The sequence below is a fragment of the Phalacrocorax aristotelis genome, chromosome 6 (assembly GCF_949628215.1).
Source record: "Phalacrocorax aristotelis chromosome 6, bGulAri2.1, whole genome shotgun sequence".
Taxonomy (NCBI): domain Eukaryota; kingdom Metazoa; phylum Chordata; class Aves; order Suliformes; family Phalacrocoracidae; genus Phalacrocorax; species Phalacrocorax aristotelis.
Window position 1 is genome coordinate 18679629 of NC_134281.1, and position 17014 is coordinate 18696642.

General features: G+C 48.8%; 1 protein-coding gene across 5 annotated transcripts in view; it reads left to right on the top strand.

The window, feature by feature from the left end:
* Positions 1-17014, top strand: part of STAB1 (stabilin 1) — a 64512-nt gene that overhangs the window by 42625 nt on the left and 4873 nt on the right. For 4 of the 5 annotated variants that reach the window (XR_012661086.1, XR_012661087.1, XM_075096328.1 and 1 more), the window contains exons 36-59: positions 65-193; positions 1054-1110; positions 1926-2021; positions 3099-3294; positions 3754-3849; positions 4907-4952; positions 5654-5733; positions 6599-6724; positions 7502-7575; positions 7929-8003; positions 8598-8717; positions 9726-9773; positions 9899-9982; positions 10869-11015; positions 11182-11319; positions 11995-12054; positions 12160-12336; positions 12868-12954; positions 13440-13586; positions 13755-13820; positions 14394-14610; positions 15289-15438; positions 16245-16349; positions 16810-16917. Coding sequence is in view for 3 of the 5 variants with exons in the window: in XM_075096328.1 (XP_074952429.1) it covers positions 65-193; positions 1054-1110; positions 1926-2021; positions 3099-3294; positions 3754-3849; positions 4907-4952; positions 5654-5733; positions 6599-6724; positions 7502-7575; positions 7929-8003; positions 8598-8717; positions 9726-9773; positions 9899-9982; positions 10869-11015; positions 11182-11319; positions 11995-12054; positions 12160-12336; positions 12868-12954; positions 13440-13586; positions 13755-13820; positions 14394-14610; positions 15289-15438; positions 16245-16349; positions 16810-16917 (2629 nt within the window). In the remaining 2 variants the exon portion in view is untranslated. The remainder of the gene's footprint in view (positions 1-64; positions 194-1053; positions 1111-1925; positions 2022-3098; positions 3295-3753; positions 3850-4906; positions 4953-5653; positions 5734-6598; positions 6725-7501; positions 7576-7928; positions 8004-8597; positions 8718-9725; positions 9774-9898; positions 9983-10868; positions 11016-11181; positions 11320-11994; positions 12055-12159; positions 12337-12867; positions 12955-13439; positions 13587-13754; positions 13821-14393; positions 14611-15288; positions 15439-16244; positions 16350-16809; positions 16918-17014) is intronic. The other variant, XM_075096330.1, reaches the window with a different exon arrangement.

A 17014-nucleotide genomic window follows, 5' to 3' on the forward strand; every position in this document is an offset into this window, starting at 1 on the left:
GTCAAGCAATCCATGCAAAAGGAGTTGAATTTTATCGTCTCAGCTATTCCCTTCTCATTTGCAGAAATTTGTCAATAATATTCCTTTGGATGGAAAATTTCTTGAGACGAAGAATGGCGTGTTGATTGGGGTTTCACAAGTCCTCCAGATACAGAAGAATCGTTGCACTGCCAATACCACCACCATACAAAAGGTAATGATGATTACCAAGAAGCTGACCACTATTTCACAGAGTTTTCTACCTACTGAACCAAACTGATGAACAGCAGAAGACCTACACATCCTACACATGGATGAGACAGTAGCTTGTGATCTGACCTCTGATGAGCCTCATGTGAAATGGGACATCATGGAGACTTGGTACTTTCTAGCCTCAGACTCTGTACTTCCAATGCAACAGATCTGCAGCTCTTGTGCTGTATATAGCTCCCATGCAAATCACATTTAGTTCACTTGCTGGGGCTCTCTCACAGTGACAACCGTGGGGCAGGCTGGTGCAGGGACTCCCAGATACTCAGCTGTGCAAGTAGAATCCAGCCCAATTATAGAATGGAAATGCTGTGGTCTGCCTGGGAGTCATGGCCAAAGTCCAGCCTGCATGTGTCTCGTGGCTCTTCGCCATCTGAAGATTGCAGGGTCAGAGTGAGGCAGGCCTGCCCACGTACAGATCAGAAAAAAAGTATTTGCAGCCTTTCATGAAGGAACTACAGGCCTGCAGAAAACCCTGCCCCAGCTCAGAGACTCAGAAGTGTAACATGGGACCCCTTCTGGTTTGTTTTGTGGTACAGTCGCTGGAGTGCAGACATAAAACCTTGTGTACATCACTGGAGTGCAGAAATAAGTCCTTGTGTGAAGCCTTTGATAGCAGCCAGGACCTGAGGGCCATGCATCGTGATTTTTCTTTTTTCGCTTTTTGAGACATGGAGATAAATATGTCTTTGTCTTTGTCCTAGCCAGCAGCCTGTACAGCATCATTTGTAATTCAAGATTAGTGTCTTGGTGTGACGTGGGTAGAGGGCACATATGTGACTTGTCCTGTTCTTTGTGCCCTAGTCAAGATGCGGCAGGTGTGAGAAGGGGATCAAGTGTCCTTCTGGATCAGTTCTTGTGGTGAGTCTCTGATTCATGTGACATCTCACAGACTGTTTGCAGATAGTGCTTTGATGTCCTTTTATTGCTCTATAGGTGTCATTTCGATAGCTGAAAAAATGTGCTCTTGAATCCTCTGTGGCTCATTCATTAGCAGGATTTGTAAGAGAAAGCAGACACCAAGGGAGGTTTATGCAGGAAAACACAAATATGAACCATGAAGCTCCTTACAGACCTGGCATCAGGCTTTGCCTGAATTTCAGGAGTCCTTTAGAGCATCCAGTGTGGGCAGTTTCCCCTCTTAGGGGGAAAAAGAGATGTCTTTTTAAATCTTTACTCTTTTGATGTTTTCATCAAGGAAAGCCAGCTTAGGGGTGCCAATAGCAATTTCCCAGCCCAGACCATTGATTTATTTACATAGATGGGCTGGTTGTGCCTGCAGCTTGTTTGTGGGTGAGTGACAAATGTTTCCAGAGAAGAAAACAACTAAACATTTCATCTCCATGCTGGCTAGGAATTGCCTAGGAGCCACATCTGGCTTCTCAGGCTTCATTACTTTACTCTATGCCAAACATTTTCCAATTATTTTTTCTCAGTATTCATACTGACATGTATACCATTAATTTGGCAGGTAACAGACTATGTGTGGTGACCTCGCATCTAGAGATGCCTCATTGGCCTCAGCTCTGGGAAGTCCAAATTTTTAGGGCTGTTCCTGTAGGACAAAAAACATTATTCCTCTGTTAGGCAAGAACACCGCCATATGTGCCAAAATGTACTATCTGTCTAAATATTGTAATATCTTCTGTCTGCATCTATGTTAAATATACCTGCAGGAATTGCCAGGCAGCAAGAATCTTGCTCGCTGTGAATTACGTTCTGGGGACACAGGAATACTTGGCTGCCATTTCACCTGTGCAAAAGTTTCTCTGGTAAGAAAAACATTTGCCTCGGATTCATTTTGACAAAAGCAAGATGGGTATTAGAAATACAGCCTGGGCTGAAGTCCTGGATGCATTTATACCATTGCATTGCTGAGGCTGGGTTTGTCTGGGAGTCACTCTCAATCCTGGAGATAGAGGGCACTGGAGAAAACACAAACCTGCGGAAATGTCTGCACAGTCATGGATTGTGGTCTGCTGCTTTGATGTTGTTACTTTGAGTTTGCCCTGCAGAGGAAGCGAAGGAGTTGAATGTTTGTAGTCTGGTTTCCTAAGGAAATGAGACATGAATGATGATATTTTGCTTATGCATGTGCCTTCCCAAATAACTGATGACTAATTAGAGCCGAACCAAAGTGCAGAGCAGAAGGTCTCACAGCTATTATGGCCCCCACCAGTTCTGTGAAAATGTGTGGCTGGGAGAAAACAATTGAAGAGGAAATGGTAATAGAAAGACTTGTGTGTATTTGAGCTCTTGCTGGTGTGAATAAGAGAATAAGAAGGGAGAGAGGCAGTTGAACATATGGTATTCGCAGGCAGAGCTTCAGTCAGCATTTGTACCTCACTGGGCACTTCTGCATTCCTTCTCCTCATGATGTTTCTCTTCACCTGTACTGTCCAACTTGGTCCCATCATGGTTGCCTCCCTCCATAGGTAGATGCAGAAGGAAATGAGAGCAGTTAAATCAGGCTTCCGAACCACATTACCTTCTGACAGAGCTTTTCTCTGCCCAGCAGTGTGGGGCACAGTGGGAGATAGGTGGGACTGGTGGGTCACAGGCAGGAGATAGGCTGGATGGGTGTGGGACTGAACATTTGCATTACCAAATGCCCAGTGTTGTTCAAGTGGCAGTGCAGGCCTTTACATGAGGCTCTGGGCAAAAAAGCACCCCATTTTGGGGGGCTCACTCTGTTCTAACCACACCCATCTGGTCCTTTCACATGTTGTCAGAAATGATGGCTATCACATAGTTAAATGAGTGGAGGAGCTTCACCAATAAAGCTGTACTGTACCTTGTCTGCGCTGCACAAGACAGCTCACCCTGACCTGTTCTTGTTGGTTCCCCAGAGGTCTGTCTGCTGCCCAGGCTACTATGGACATATGTGCGAGATGTGCCCAGGGAAGCCAGGCCAGTGGTGCTCTGGGAATGGGGAATGCCAGGACGGCATCGAGGGTAGTGGAGAGTGCCGATGCCTGGAGGGTTTCCATGGCACTGCCTGCGAAATGTGTGAAGTGGGCCGATACGGAGCTGACTGCAAATCAGGTGACACCAATGGCTATTGTAGCTTGTCTCTACTATCCTGCCTGCTAGGGGAGAAAAGTGGCCACACCTCAACTCTCAGGAGGGTTGGTGGGAGGGAATAAATGTCCCAAGACCTCTGAGACAGGCAAACAGCAGGCAGGCCACTGAGAGAGGGACAGTGGGAGTAAGCGCTTGTGGTCAGCCAGAAGAGCGACCCCATTTTTTATCCTAAAACCAAGGCGTGACTGTGCGATGCCGCTCATCCTGCTGTCACCCAAACTATAGAAAGTGGAGGTGGGTTGTCTGTTCCTGGGCTTTTTGGCCTGGTAGGAAGGGAACAAGAGATATTCCTGTGACTGTTTTTTTATGGCAGCTTGAATCACTGGATTAGGAACAGAGCAGTGAACAAAATGGCAGCGAGGCTCTGCATGAGAGACTTGGTTGGTCTGACAGTGGTGAATGTTTATATTCCCTCTGCAGAATGTGCTTGCGACAATGGCATATGTAATGACGGACTGCAAGGGGACGGGAGCTGTGAGTGTTTCCCAGGATGGAAAGGTCCTACCTGCCGAGAAAGTAAGTGACTGTAAGTAAGGCCCATGGTGTAATACTTCCTTTTGGGCAGAGAGATATGCATTAGCTGAGGAAGGTGACCACAGCTGCATGTGCTTTGCATCCCCCAGAAATCTTATCAGACTGTGCTAGCTTATTCCTGCAGGAGCTGCATCTGTGGTTTGACTTCTTCAACAGTACATGAGCCCTGGAGTTGTTTTGGTGAAATTCATGTAGGGAAAAGCATATCACCTGCTTCTGTCCCACTGAGATTTGAGGTACTTCAAGAACAGTGCCTCGCCCTGGGAGAGAGATGGAAGCTCCCAGCCAGATTGGGTTGACCAAGTCCTGTTACTCACCTAAGAAGGTGGCAGGGCTTGATTTGAAGCCTTCAAAGGGCTCCAGTGTGTCTGCTGAGTTGCTTTTTCTGCTCACAAGGTCTATTGATTTAGGCGAGCTCGGGCCATGGTTTGCAGTTGTCAATTAGTCTGTTATTGTGTGTCAAAGTAATGTGTTGAAGATGGTTTTTCCTTGGATTTGGGATTATGATTACCATTGGGCTGGGGGGAGAAACATTAGCTCCTAAATAATTTGGGATCTTGAAGATTTGTGCACAAAGATTGATTTTGTAGTGAAGTGTTTTGGGGGCATTTAGAAATGGAAATTGAGTGGAGCTGTCCTGTCTAGTGTAAATGTAAAGCATGAAACAAGTTCATCTTTTTGCTTTGAATGGGGCAAAGCCAAATGGCCCTGGATGTCTGGATTAATGAGGTTTTAGGCCTTGTTTCATTCCTGGTAATATGGAGACCATGCAGGTAGGATGAAATTGAACTGTTAGCTCAGACAGAGAACACTGAATTCACTTCATTGCAAAATGCCAGAAGATAAATCCCCTGAGGTTTTCCTGCTGCCATGTTAGGATGTGAGAGTTAGCATAACTGCTGCTGTGTCCCATCATCAGTCAGGGCACCACAAGTGTGGCAGTGAGGCTGTTTGCAGAGTCCTTTACTATAGATGGCAGAAATGTCTCCAGCAAGTCCTAAACTAAAAATGCCAAGTAACATTTGCATTTCTCTTGCAGGAATCAAGACTGACTTATGCAATAACACTTGCCATCAAATGGCCAAGTAAGTACAGTCAAGGGGCTGGGTCATTCTGAGAAAGCCATATGTGTTTGTAAATATTTCACATAGAAGTGATTCTGTGTTTAGGGCTTCACAGAGAGCTGGGAGGAGGTGCCTGCTCATTAAAAGTACATGAATGTCAGTTCCATACTGGGAACTCTCTTTGGTGCTGAGCCGCATCCACTTTCCCTAAGGATTTTGTCTGTCTAAGCATAAATTCTTTCCAAGTTCCTTCTGTATTTGTGGATGGGAGAAAGCAGAGACTCCAAGGTACTCCAAGTCTGGCCTTTTTCACGGAGCAAAACAAACAGCTACTGATAAGTCCTTTCTGCCTTGCCTGCCCCCACCAAGGAATTAAATTAAATAAGCTGATGGGCTCTGATGACTCCCTCTTGCTGCCTTCTCCATCTGTTGTCTGGTCTCCTATTTTGTGGTACCAGCCGTCTCCACTGTAACATGCAGAAGCACATGGACATGGTGCAGGTGCACTGTGCGAGGTGTGAAGCCTGTGCCTGGATGCCAGCTCCCCGGAGAGTGTGACTTGAGTATTTGGTGCTGAAAAGAAATATACAGAACTTTAGGCATGGTCCTCCTGTGGTCAGTGTGAACTCTAACTTGCACATGCCAGACTTAAATAGTGTTTCCCACTGGCAGAGCAAATCAGGAGGTGTCATCAGTGATTGTTTATCTCTTTCTTGTTTCAGTTGCCTCAATAGTTCTGCAGATTCCCCACCTAAGTGCTTCTGCTCTGCTGGATACACAGGGAATGGGACCCATTGCATAGGTATGTCCAGCAAGTGTGGGCAAGATTAAAGGCTTGCAAACACCTGATGAAGCTACGCAAAGACAAGGATTTTGTTTGTGAAATAAATGGTGTATTGTTGCCAGGGGAAAGATCATTCCAATCCTTTTCTTCTAAGCCATCCACCGTGAACTCTACCATGCTTTGGTAGAGAAGTTTTCCAGTCTGGAGCTTTACACAGGATGCTTTTGATGTTGCTAGAGCCTGTGAGAGAGGGACAAAAAGGCAGGCATATTCCATGAGTCCCTGGAATATGATGCTTCAATTCCCTAGAATTTTGTGCTCCTCCTATTTGCTGGCCATGCCAGAATCAGGTAGAAGCAGTGTGGCAGTTGTGCCAAAATGAGCTAGGGTTTAATGATGCTGCTTTTGAGATACATACAAACCTGGTCTATGTCAAAAGCAAGTAGAGAAGAAAAACACACTCAGAGTGATAAAACTGTAACAATCAAAACACTGGTAGACTTCACAGTTTCTTTTCAGTATTGCCCTTGTTTGAAAATGAGTGAGGGGGGAAAAAGAGAAAAAAACACTTATGATGTACAGGAAAAGGTTGGGGTTTTTTTTTTCTTGCCTAACCACTAGTCCTCAGTGACTAAATGCTGTGACAGAAAGACTTCTTAGTCCAATTTAGGGGTTACTTAAGCTCAGCATGACTCTTGGACTGGCCTCTTTGAACTCTGGGTGAGGCCCCATGCCTTTCTTTAAAGGACCTTCAGTTTCCTCGAGAGACAAAGGGATTTTAATATGATGTTGGGATTTTTGTTAAGATGGATGATCATTCTGGCACAGCTCGTCTTTCCTAGATGCTCTGAGCTGATTCTGCTTCTCTTGTTTGTGGTCACAGAAATAGATCCATGTGCTAGTGATCATGGTGGCTGCTCCATACACGCTGTGTGTACTAAAGTGTCCCCAGGAGAGAGAACCTGTGTTTGTAAGGAAGGCTACGCTGGAGATGGGATGCTTTGCATGGGTGAGCACTCAGTTCATGTTTTGGTGATAGCAGTGAGGCATCATCTGTACAAAGGGGGAATGTCAGACTAAAAGTGATAAAATTTCAGGCTGAAGTGTTGAATAACTCAATTCTCCTTTTACTTTGTTCATGCAGTGATTATTTCAAAGCAAGTAATTGCTGGCTGATCTTGATTCAGCTGTCTTTCTGCTTTTTGTTGAGGTGTATGTACATACGTGTATGTGTGTATTTACATACCTGTAAGTATGTGTTCAGCATTCTCCTGAGTCATGATTAGTGAAGTGGTCATCACTGTCCCAGCACAGTGCCACCTGAAACTAGGCAGAGAGCCCACGCTGCCCTTAGCACCTGTATTGCTGGATGGCCTCAGACCAGTGTTTTGGTCTCAAACCAAAAGAGCCCTGAGAGGTCTCTTGCCCTGACGCATGTCATGGAGAAGTCCAGGGCAGGGTGTGAGGGCAGTCTCCCACAGTGGTGCTCTGAGATGAAGATGGAGCTGCAGGAGAGTCCAGTCCCCTTATATCCTTTAAAGCACACCCAGGCAGGCATGGGATTTTCTGTGGGCAGATTTATCACAACTCAGAGACCCACGTGTGGCAGGAGTAGAACTTGCAGTTGTATCCTATTCCTTTGCTACCACAAATCACTTTTTCACCAAAATGTTTCCCAAGCTGGGAATGTCTTCCCTGTTGCCTTCCCAATACCTCTTTGGGTCACCAATTACCAGCTGCCTTGAGCAGCCCTCAGCAATAATGTGGCCTTATTGTTTTGCTGCAGAAATTGATCTCTGTCTTGAAAGCAATGGGGGCTGCCACACCAACGCAGAGTGCTTTAAAACAGGTCCAAGGAAGGTGAGTATGTAAGATGGATGTCAGGGCAGCATTATTATGGAGGTTGTCACAGGTGTGTAATTCTCTTAGAGATGATCCTTCCCATTGCAGTGTACTGCCTTGTGCTTGTTACTTTCCACATAGAAAAATTGCTTGGCAAGGGCGTGAAAAGATTGCTATTGCCTTAAAAGCATATGCCTTCTCTTGGACAGAGGCTGGAGGCAGTCTTGGGTTTTATTTGTTGTTGACACAAGCATGGTTATTCTTGAATGTAGTGACGGGTGCTATATCACAATGCTTTCCATCCAGCTCAGCCATTGCGTGTTTTCTTTATTGCGTCCAAGCTTCAGACTGAGCATCTGTTCTCCCTCCAGGTTGCCTGCAACTGTCTTCCTGGTTACAGTGGGGATGGTGTGAGCCACTGCAACCCCATCAACTTGTGTGAACAGGTATGACTGCATTTTCTGTAACCAGAGGTGAAGGCCACAGCTTTGAAACATCCTTTCTCCCAAAAGTTAAAAGCAAGAATAGGGTTAGCCTGCTTGTTTAGAGCTGGCTGTCTTGCCTGTTCACATACCCAAGGGATTTCCTGGTGTGTTTGGTTTCCATTGCCTCTGGCAGTGACCTGCAAGTATCTTGGCCACCTGGCACTCCCTCTTATGGGAGAAGCAGTGTGGAAACAGTAATACAGGGTTACAGGCATGTGGACTTGTTTCTCTGCATCCATTTTGTGTGGGACATGCTCAAAAGCTTAAGAGTATCTGTGCTCACAGCATCGCAGCTATGTCAAAATGTCTCTCTGAATCATGGGTTTTGCCATCACTCTGGGTTCCAAAGGAAGGTGTGAATGTCTTGTTTCATGGATGGATTTGGTGCTGAAAATCCTTGAGGATTTGGGTGAGGCTTATTCTAAGGCACTAGACAGATGGGAGGAATGGTTTCCTTTCCACTGGGCTGGATGTAGTTAGCAGCTCCTGTATGCAAGTGGCTATTCAAATTGTTGGTAATGCCCCTCCATGCAAGCCTTTTGCCTTTCTTGCTAGAACAACGGAGGCTGTAGTGTGTTTGGTCTCTGCAAGTACACAGGCCCTGGCACTCGAAACTGCTCCTGCTCTTGGCACAGTGTTGGAGATGGCTTTACCTGTCGTGGCAAAGTGTATCAGGTGAGAGGCATGCACAGTATCTTTTGTGTTTGGCCCCCCTGCCCTGCAGCAAACCACTCCCTCCCCTCCAAGTGTAAGATGCAGGTGAGCAGATCTGTAGTGTCATATTGACACATGTGGTGTAGGAGTGGAAACAGGTGCTTTGAAGCAAACTATCCATAAATCATAGGTGTCTCTAGTGTGCCAGCTGTGGGAGAGAATCAGAGTACAGTGACTTTGCTCTAAAGCGAGTCATGATGTGAACACTCTGCTGTTCTGTCAGAAACATTGGCCAGACCTCCAGGGTGCTGTTTTCTTAATGTTATAAGCAAATGGGAGTAATTTCTTTTTTTTCCCAAGGGAACCCACTTCTCCCAGTCTGTTGGATGAGGGCAGGTGTCCCCTGGGGCCATGCCAGGACTTGCGAACCTGTCTGGAGGGCAGTACTCTATCTATAGCTCTGTTGCCAGTACAATGGCTGTCCTTGGGCAAACTGGTGAGCTTTTTTTGGTAATGGCAAATAAAAGCTGTTGTCCCCACAGCAGAGCCAGGAGAAAAGAGATGGACTTCATTCTGTGCTTCTGGTCTTACTGAAAGTTAGTGTGATAAGGAGGGGGAGTTATCCCTGCTAAGCCTGTGTCTGCCACTCCAGACAGCAGCCCAGAACTGGTAGTGGCAGCACAGTGAGGTTAAAGCGGAGGTTTTGTGAAGCACTTGAGGTGTCCCATGAGCACAGGGGCAGTTAAACCTATGAGACAGCTGCTGCAGAAGCAGCCAGCTTTCGTCTCTGTCCTTTCCACCCTGCAGCATCTGCAATGTGAATGGTCTAGGCAGAGGTCACTGCCTGCTTTGTAGTCTCTATGTCTTCCGTGCCCACAGTGCTGGCAAGAGAGGGAGGGAAAGATCACTATGGTGTGTCTCATTGGCGTGGGAGAGTGACCTGCAGTGGAAGGAGCAGGTCACCATGCTGACTGGTGAGGAGCAAGTGGAAGGGACTCTGCTAACACAAGCTGTTTCTCTTTGTTTAAGGAGCTCAGAAGGACTGAAGATGCATCCGTGTTCTTTAAGATGATACTGGTTGGTTAGAAACAGTTTTGTCCTTGTCTCTGTGTAGTAAATTCCACTTGGGGATTTCTGCATAGGGTCTTGCTAACTGGAACCATGTTTTCTGTTTTCCTTCCCACAAATGCTCTCTGCCACAGGCAGAAAACATCAAGGAGCTCAGTGGGGCAGGACCTTTCACTGTCTTCATCCCACGGACAGATTTCATAGGAAACACCACAACAGTAAGTGCCCTCCCATCCCGAGCACTGTCAGGTGTTTGACAAGCTCCTGTCATGGCAATGTTCCCTCTGGGGCTGTTCTGGACAGTGAATTGAAGCAAAGAGGCTGCACTGCAGAGGTTTAAAGGCATCCCCCATTCTCCATCAGTGTAAGAGCAGAGGTTTGGATGCTGGCTCACTACAGAGACAATCTGGGCAGGAGTGGACATGGCTCCTGTTGTAAGGAGAACCTTGCTGGAGACCCTGCCTTATGGTCCTCAGAGGCACTGTGCCAATCACTGATGCATGCTGACTTTTATTACCCATGGCTGGCACGACTCCATGGCATCTCTCATGAAAACCTCTTATTCCTGCTTTGTGCCTCAGGCCCTGCCATTCTGCGTCCACTGGTCCCTTCCTTCTAGTCCCAATAAGTGGGATGTCGGGCATCCAGAGACTTGAAGAAAGAGATCCTTATTTGTGACTCTTTGAACCAGACAGGTTCTTGATCAACAGCTTTCTGCTGTCGGTGTAATGGAAGATCCTAAATCAATCTCTCACAGGTCCTGTTGTCCAGCTTCATGCCACTAGTCCCGATCTTTTTCCCATGGCCCCCCATCTACCCAGTAAAGGAACAATTCCCAATGACAACCTGTCCCAGGTGTCACTTCTTCAAGGCCAATGTGGTAATTTGTCCTCTATCAAGGGAGCTGAATATTGGTGGTGTCAAGCTGGTTGAAGTTTCCCAAAGTTCTCAGGTGGTTTTGTGCATTCACCGTGTTTTGGGGGGACTGGCTTTCCTGCAGGGATGGGTCAGAGGAGGCTTGGGCAATCCAGGTCATCCCTCATTGGGATGACCCACCCCACAAAGTGCCCCCAGTGAGATCTCATTTTTGTTTTCTATCTGTAGTTTGAGGAGTGGAGGAGCAGAGGTCTCCTCCGGGACCTGCTTCGCTACCATATGGTCGGTTGCCAAAAACTGCAGTTCAGTGACCTGGAAGTTCAGGAGTCCCTTACATCTTTATCTGGCCACAAAATAAAGATCACAGTGAAAGAGGTAGTTCTCTGCCACAATTCCCTTCCCTGTCCCACTTGGCATGATGTAACTTTTTCTGTCATTTGAAGGCCACTATGGTTGTGGCAAGTGACTTGCCTGAGGCCTGTAGGTGACTTATAGGGCAGTGCTGTGGGTAGGAATACCTATTGCGTCCCTTCTCTTTCAGAATAGCATCTATCTCAATGGGGAAGCCAAAGTGGTCGTGAGTGACATCATTGGCGTGAATGGGGTCATTCATTTCATCAACAAGATCCTCATTCCAAGTGACCTGGTAGACCGTAACATTTCCTCAAAGATCTCACAGGTAAGTCTGAAGCAGTGACTGTGCCCTGATAACTGCCGTGGTGAGGACAGGGCTTGGATCTTTCTCCCAACAGTTCTGATAGTGCTGTCCCTGACAAGCCCTTCCACCCACACTGTCAGCCCAAGGACACATGGGGTGCTCTTCCTCTCTCTTCCTAGCTGTGTAGGGGATGTCCGAGAGCATGGATTTGGCTTGTGAAGGTGACAGCTTTGTTGCATAGCAATATTTGGGACAGAAGGAGCTGTGATTCATCACTAGAGAACAACAGTACTGGAAGTAGGCAGGGAGATCATGTCCCATGCCAACCATCATGCTCCTTTTCCAGTGCAGAGCAGATTGCAGTGTGAGATTGCAAATGTCTCTCTGGTATAAGCTAGGAGCTTATAGATCCTACATTTTATAGTAAATAGCACATTTTCTGTACAGCACAACAGATTGCTAAAATTCATCCCAGCTCCTATCATAGCAGTGCCTACCCAGGATGAGTCAGAAGACTGGCAGCTGCTGAATGCCAGCACTCGCCAGGCCAAATCCATCAGCGTGATGATGACAGAGATAAACCTGTTGTGTTTAGCTACTGTAGTTGTTAACCATCTGGTTTCTCCCTTGCATTACTGCTCCAGGTCCTGGAGGGGGACCTCTTGGTGATGATTTTTTGCTTTCTTCCCTGTGCAGCAAAATATCACAGAAGTGGCAGAGGCCTTTGGGTACACCATTTATAGCAAGCTGCTGCAGGTGAGTGACCTGACTCCTGCTGCTCTGTGGGGAGGTGGTGCATACATGTACATGTTCAGTTCGGGCTTGTGGCTTTTTCTTTGTATCCCCTCTTATCTTGGACAGGATGCAGAGCTGCTTCCACTGGTTAGTGACCCTCTGCATAGACCATTCACGATGCTGTGGCCCACAGATGCTGCATTTAACGCCCTCTCAGAGAAGAGGCAGAAGTGGCTGTACCGCAGAGAGCATCGGGACGTCCTGGCATCCTACCTCAAAGCACACATGATCAGGGACATAAAGGTAAATGTGACAACAAAAAGACTCATACCCCCTGAAGCCACATATGGTGCCACCTGCCTATGGTTACACCAGAGCAACCTTGCCAAATATTTTGCTGCTGCAGAACATGCAGCATATTAGATATCTTGAGAAGAGCCAAAGCTGTTAGAGCATTTGAGGCAACTACCACTTCATCATGAACCTCTGGTGCAGCATGGCCTTCCGTCATCAGCTTCTTGAGGGGGGCCCACATCACCACCAGCGTGTCAATGCAAGGCTCACAAACAGGCTCTTGTCCATAGGGGTGATGAACACAGGAAGTCCAGCTGAGCAAAACCAGGGTTTGCTAATGCACGCTGGTCTCTCACTGTTCAGGAATCTGTGACTAACCTAGCATAGTTACACTGTTCCACCCACTTCACATGCTGCCATGTCACACCCCATCTCAGTGTGGCTGATGACCCCTGTCCTTACGCAGCACTATCCTGTTAGAAGTACAAACTGTCAGTTTTGCCGGTCTCTCCCTTTCTATTCTTCTTTTTCACCTCTTAGATTGTTGCTGGTAACATGCCCCAGGTTGAATCCATACGGACCATGCATGGCTCCACCGTCTCGTTCAGCTGCAGCAAAACCCATGTGGTGAGTGATGGCAATGCTGGGCTTGTCTTTCCACTGAGCAAGTGTCTCTGAGCATAGCCACAGGGCAACTGATGCTCTGTGTTGGTCACCAGCAGGAAGTGAACACAGATTTGGGGTGTTTGCAGGCTCAGACACCCCATTCCCCTGGCTACAGCTGAGCCTGTAGAGAGGCTCAAGACTTTGTGGCCAGCTGGCAGGAAAGTGAAGAGGCATGTGGTACCTGCACATGCACTTCATGATGATCAGGTTGCAAAGCCAACCACTTGGTGCCATGACCTTTACAGAGCATGTGGTACATGAACAGAGGCCACTTCTTAGGAGAGATGGCTGTGAAAAGTGGCAATGTGGAAGGGTGGTCAAGAACATGAGCACAGAGATTTTGGAGTGTTCTTGGGGTGATTGAGAAGCCATGGCAGCTCAAAAGGGCAACTTTTGGATGGTGCAGCCAGGATATAGGATCACAAGTTGCTTTCTTCCTCTGGTAGGGGGAACTTCTGGTGGGAAACGATGGTGCCACCATCATCCAGAGGCACATGGAATTCAATGGGGGCATTGCTTATGGCATCAATAGACTGTTGGAGCCACCGGATCTGGGGTCTCGGTGTGATGAATTCATCTTTGTTGAGCTGCAGGTGAGCACTTGCGATGAGGCCAATGAGGATCTGTACCACCTGTTGAGCCCCATGCGTGGGAAGAGGGATATCAGGAGGGCTTGCTGCTCTTTCTCGGCAAAGCTCTGAGCAGCTGAGAGGCAGAAACACATATTGAGTTGTTGTGACATTTCTTTCTCCCCTCCACAGAGATCTGCAAAGAGCTGTGGACTCTGTGGCTTCGAGCCACCCTGCCCTGCTGGCTCTGTTCAACGGGTAAAGCTCACAGCTTTGTCACCAAGGAGGCCTGTTACAGGGCTGATGACAATACCCACACTCCCCTCATGTTTCAGCAGCAAAATGAAGGCACATCTGCATGTGGCAACTCCCTTGGCTTGGTTGCATTGTCCATGCCTTGCCCCGAGTCACATGGTCCCATAGGGCAGGAGCTGGGCTGAGCAACATGGGGTCAGGGGCTCCAATGGTCTTTGCTTGGTCAATCCAATAATGGTGACAGTCACTGCAGCAGCACTGGGGGCTTCTCTGGGTGCTTTATAGCAAAAGAGCTCAGCCTGGCCGCTGGAGATGGACCAGGGATCAGGTGGTGAGCAGCCTCGGGAGGCAGTGGTTGTACCCCACTCTCAATGCATCACCCGTTGTGTCCCTCTGCTGGGCTTCTGGCATTCTGGCATGTCCCTGAAGTACATCTGTGGGTCCTCTGTCCCCAGCCCCATCGCATGTTAGGAAGCCTCTGTTACTTGTAACACTGAATGAGTGGCACAAGAAAAGTCAAGGTGAGACGTCAGTGACCAATGTGGCAGCCTCTGTGTTTTGCTTGTTTCCTTGCAGGGCGAAACCAAGCGCTGCTACTATTATGGAAATCAGCTGCTGAGGAACACACGTCTGTTTCACCGCAACTCCCTGTTGCGGCCATCTTGGCCACCCTCCCCATGGGACACCTTCAGAAGACACTGGGAGCCCCTGAAACGAGGCTGCAAGAGGACCTGCATTTCCACCCAGTGGGTCCCCCAGTGCTGTGCCAACCACTATGGCCGTGACTGTCGGGGTAAGGAGCCACGTGACCCTTTCCCTTCTCAGCCCTTTCTCTAGTGGGAGGGTGGCATTATTGGTTCAACACAGACATCTGGTGTCCCTGAATGTACTTCCCTGGAGAAGGGTGGGCAAAACTCCAGGCTAGGAGCTGCAGTCTGTAGAGGGTGCAGGGAACAACCCCCTGGGAGTGCATGTGGATGGTATCATAACAGGGAATCAATCCCCTTTCCTTGGAGAGCCATTTGTCCCTATGGAGACCCCTGGGCACAGGGCTGCCAGGGGTCGCTGTCAGACACATCACTCATCCCCAGATATTGCCAATGCTCAGCCATTCCTTGGCATCTGCCCTCTGTGCTTCATCTATGGGCAGCTTTCACATCCTGGATGAGTCTGCTGCCAGGTTAGCATGGGGTGGGCCAGCACAGACTCAGCACACTGCAGCAGAGGCTCTTCCCAGGCTGGAAGCCACGCCAAATTTGTCCCTGTTGCCCCTGTTCCTAAGGTTTACTGTCATGGGATGTCCCCAGCACTCACTCCCCAGGCTGCTGAGCAGTCTCTGTGGTCCAAGCACCCCATAAGCAGCAGCTCACATGGCACCTGGTGTGCAGGCTTTGCACAGGGCAGTGGGTGGCTTTCCTCCAGCACCAGGTCACTTTGTCACCACAGCCTCACTAAGGTGTCCCATTTGCAGCATGCCCAGGAGGGCTGGAGATGCCGTGCAGTAACCGTGGTACCTGTGATGACAAAATCAGTGGCTCGGGGAGATGCAACTGCAGTGAGGCTTTCATCGGGACCAGCTGTGAGCTGTGTGCACCAGGCAGATACGGGCCAGACTGCCGAGGTAAGACTGCTTCTACCTGTGGGGTGGCAGAAATGCAGAGGGTTTGTGCACATGGTGCTACTTGGAGAGGGGGTGGGTGCTACGCTGACCTCTTAGCAGCTTACAGCATGGGAATCAGTGCTGCCACATATGCATCAGTCCCACTCAGGTCAGAGCTCTGGGGCTGGGGCCCTCCGTGGGATCTTGGCAGGACAGCTGTTTGGGCAAACATAGCTGTAGTTTGAGAAGGATGGGTTGCCTTCTGTGCTGAGGCCTCAGGGTCAAAACCTCCTTCTCATTTGTCATGCATAGCTGAGAGCCCCTGTCTGGCAGAAAGAGTTACAACATATTTTGGGCTGGGTGACAAATCCATAAGTCGTGATGAACCCTGTACAGAAAGAGCATCTCCTGAGACATGCGCAGCAGGGACCTGTGCCTCTGTGAGGCAAAGGGAAGGAAAAGGGAGTTCGCCATTCCCCCATCCCCAGCTGGGCTTTACAGGATCTCCAGGAACATTTTTGATGGCTGTATGGTTACAGGGACTCAGAGTGGAAAAATACATCTCTAGAAATGCTCAGGGGAGGGGAACAATGAGGGTTTATGGGTGCAGAGAGGCTTCCCCTCCTCCATGAAGGGTGCGTGTTGCAGGGCCGGGGGCCAGGGCTGGTAGCAACAGGAAGGGATGTGTGCATACTGCTGTGCCTGCCTTCATGCACTGCCCGCACAAGCCAGTGCTTCTGCCACATGACTGTCCCATGGCCTGAACATGGCCTTTCACTGCCACCAAAGCAGATGCTGTGACAGTGGTTTTTATCCATTGCTCACAGAGTGTAACTGTACCGAGAACGGTGTGTGCAACGGAGGACTGCATGGCGATGGCTTCTGCTTCTGTGCCGAGGGCTGGACTGGAGACCACTGCGAAATCAGACTAGGTGAGGGATGCCAAGCCCCACCACCCGCTGTTCTCTGTGACTTGGTGCTATGCAGCCGCTTTCCCAGCAGCTGGATTGTTCAAGAGGCTGCTTAGAAATATCTTCAGAAAAAGAACTCTCAATTGCAGGGCTCATTCTGAGATCTGGCCCTTGCTGTTGAATTTCACAAGGGTTGGGGTGGGGGGGAGGAGGAGGAGGAGGAGGAGGAGGAAAGCTGCACTTGATCATGAACAAGTCCTTGAGCTCAGAGGTGCTCCACAAAGAGCTTGAGGGCGAGCTGAAGGCCTGAGGCTTATATGAAGGAGTAACAGTCTTCTGGCTTTGGGTGAGGCATCTGCAAAAACGGGGGAGAAAGGAAGCAGCATGGGGGGCAGGTAGCCTGGGGCAGAGGCTGGCGATGGCAGCTGTGCCCACGTTGCAGCCCTTGGATCATCCTGACCCATGTGTGTTCTGGTTTCAGTCATGACACCCACCTGCTCTCCACCATGCCACCCCCAGGCTGTCTGCCGTGCCAGCAACCTCTGCGAATGCAACCTACACTATGAAGGAGATGGAAGAACATGCTCAGGTAGCGGGGGAGCCACAAGGGGCTGACGTGGAGGGGTGGTGAGTGAAGGAGAAAGCAGGCAACATGGCAAGACAATAGGTCACCATCTCCCGAGCAG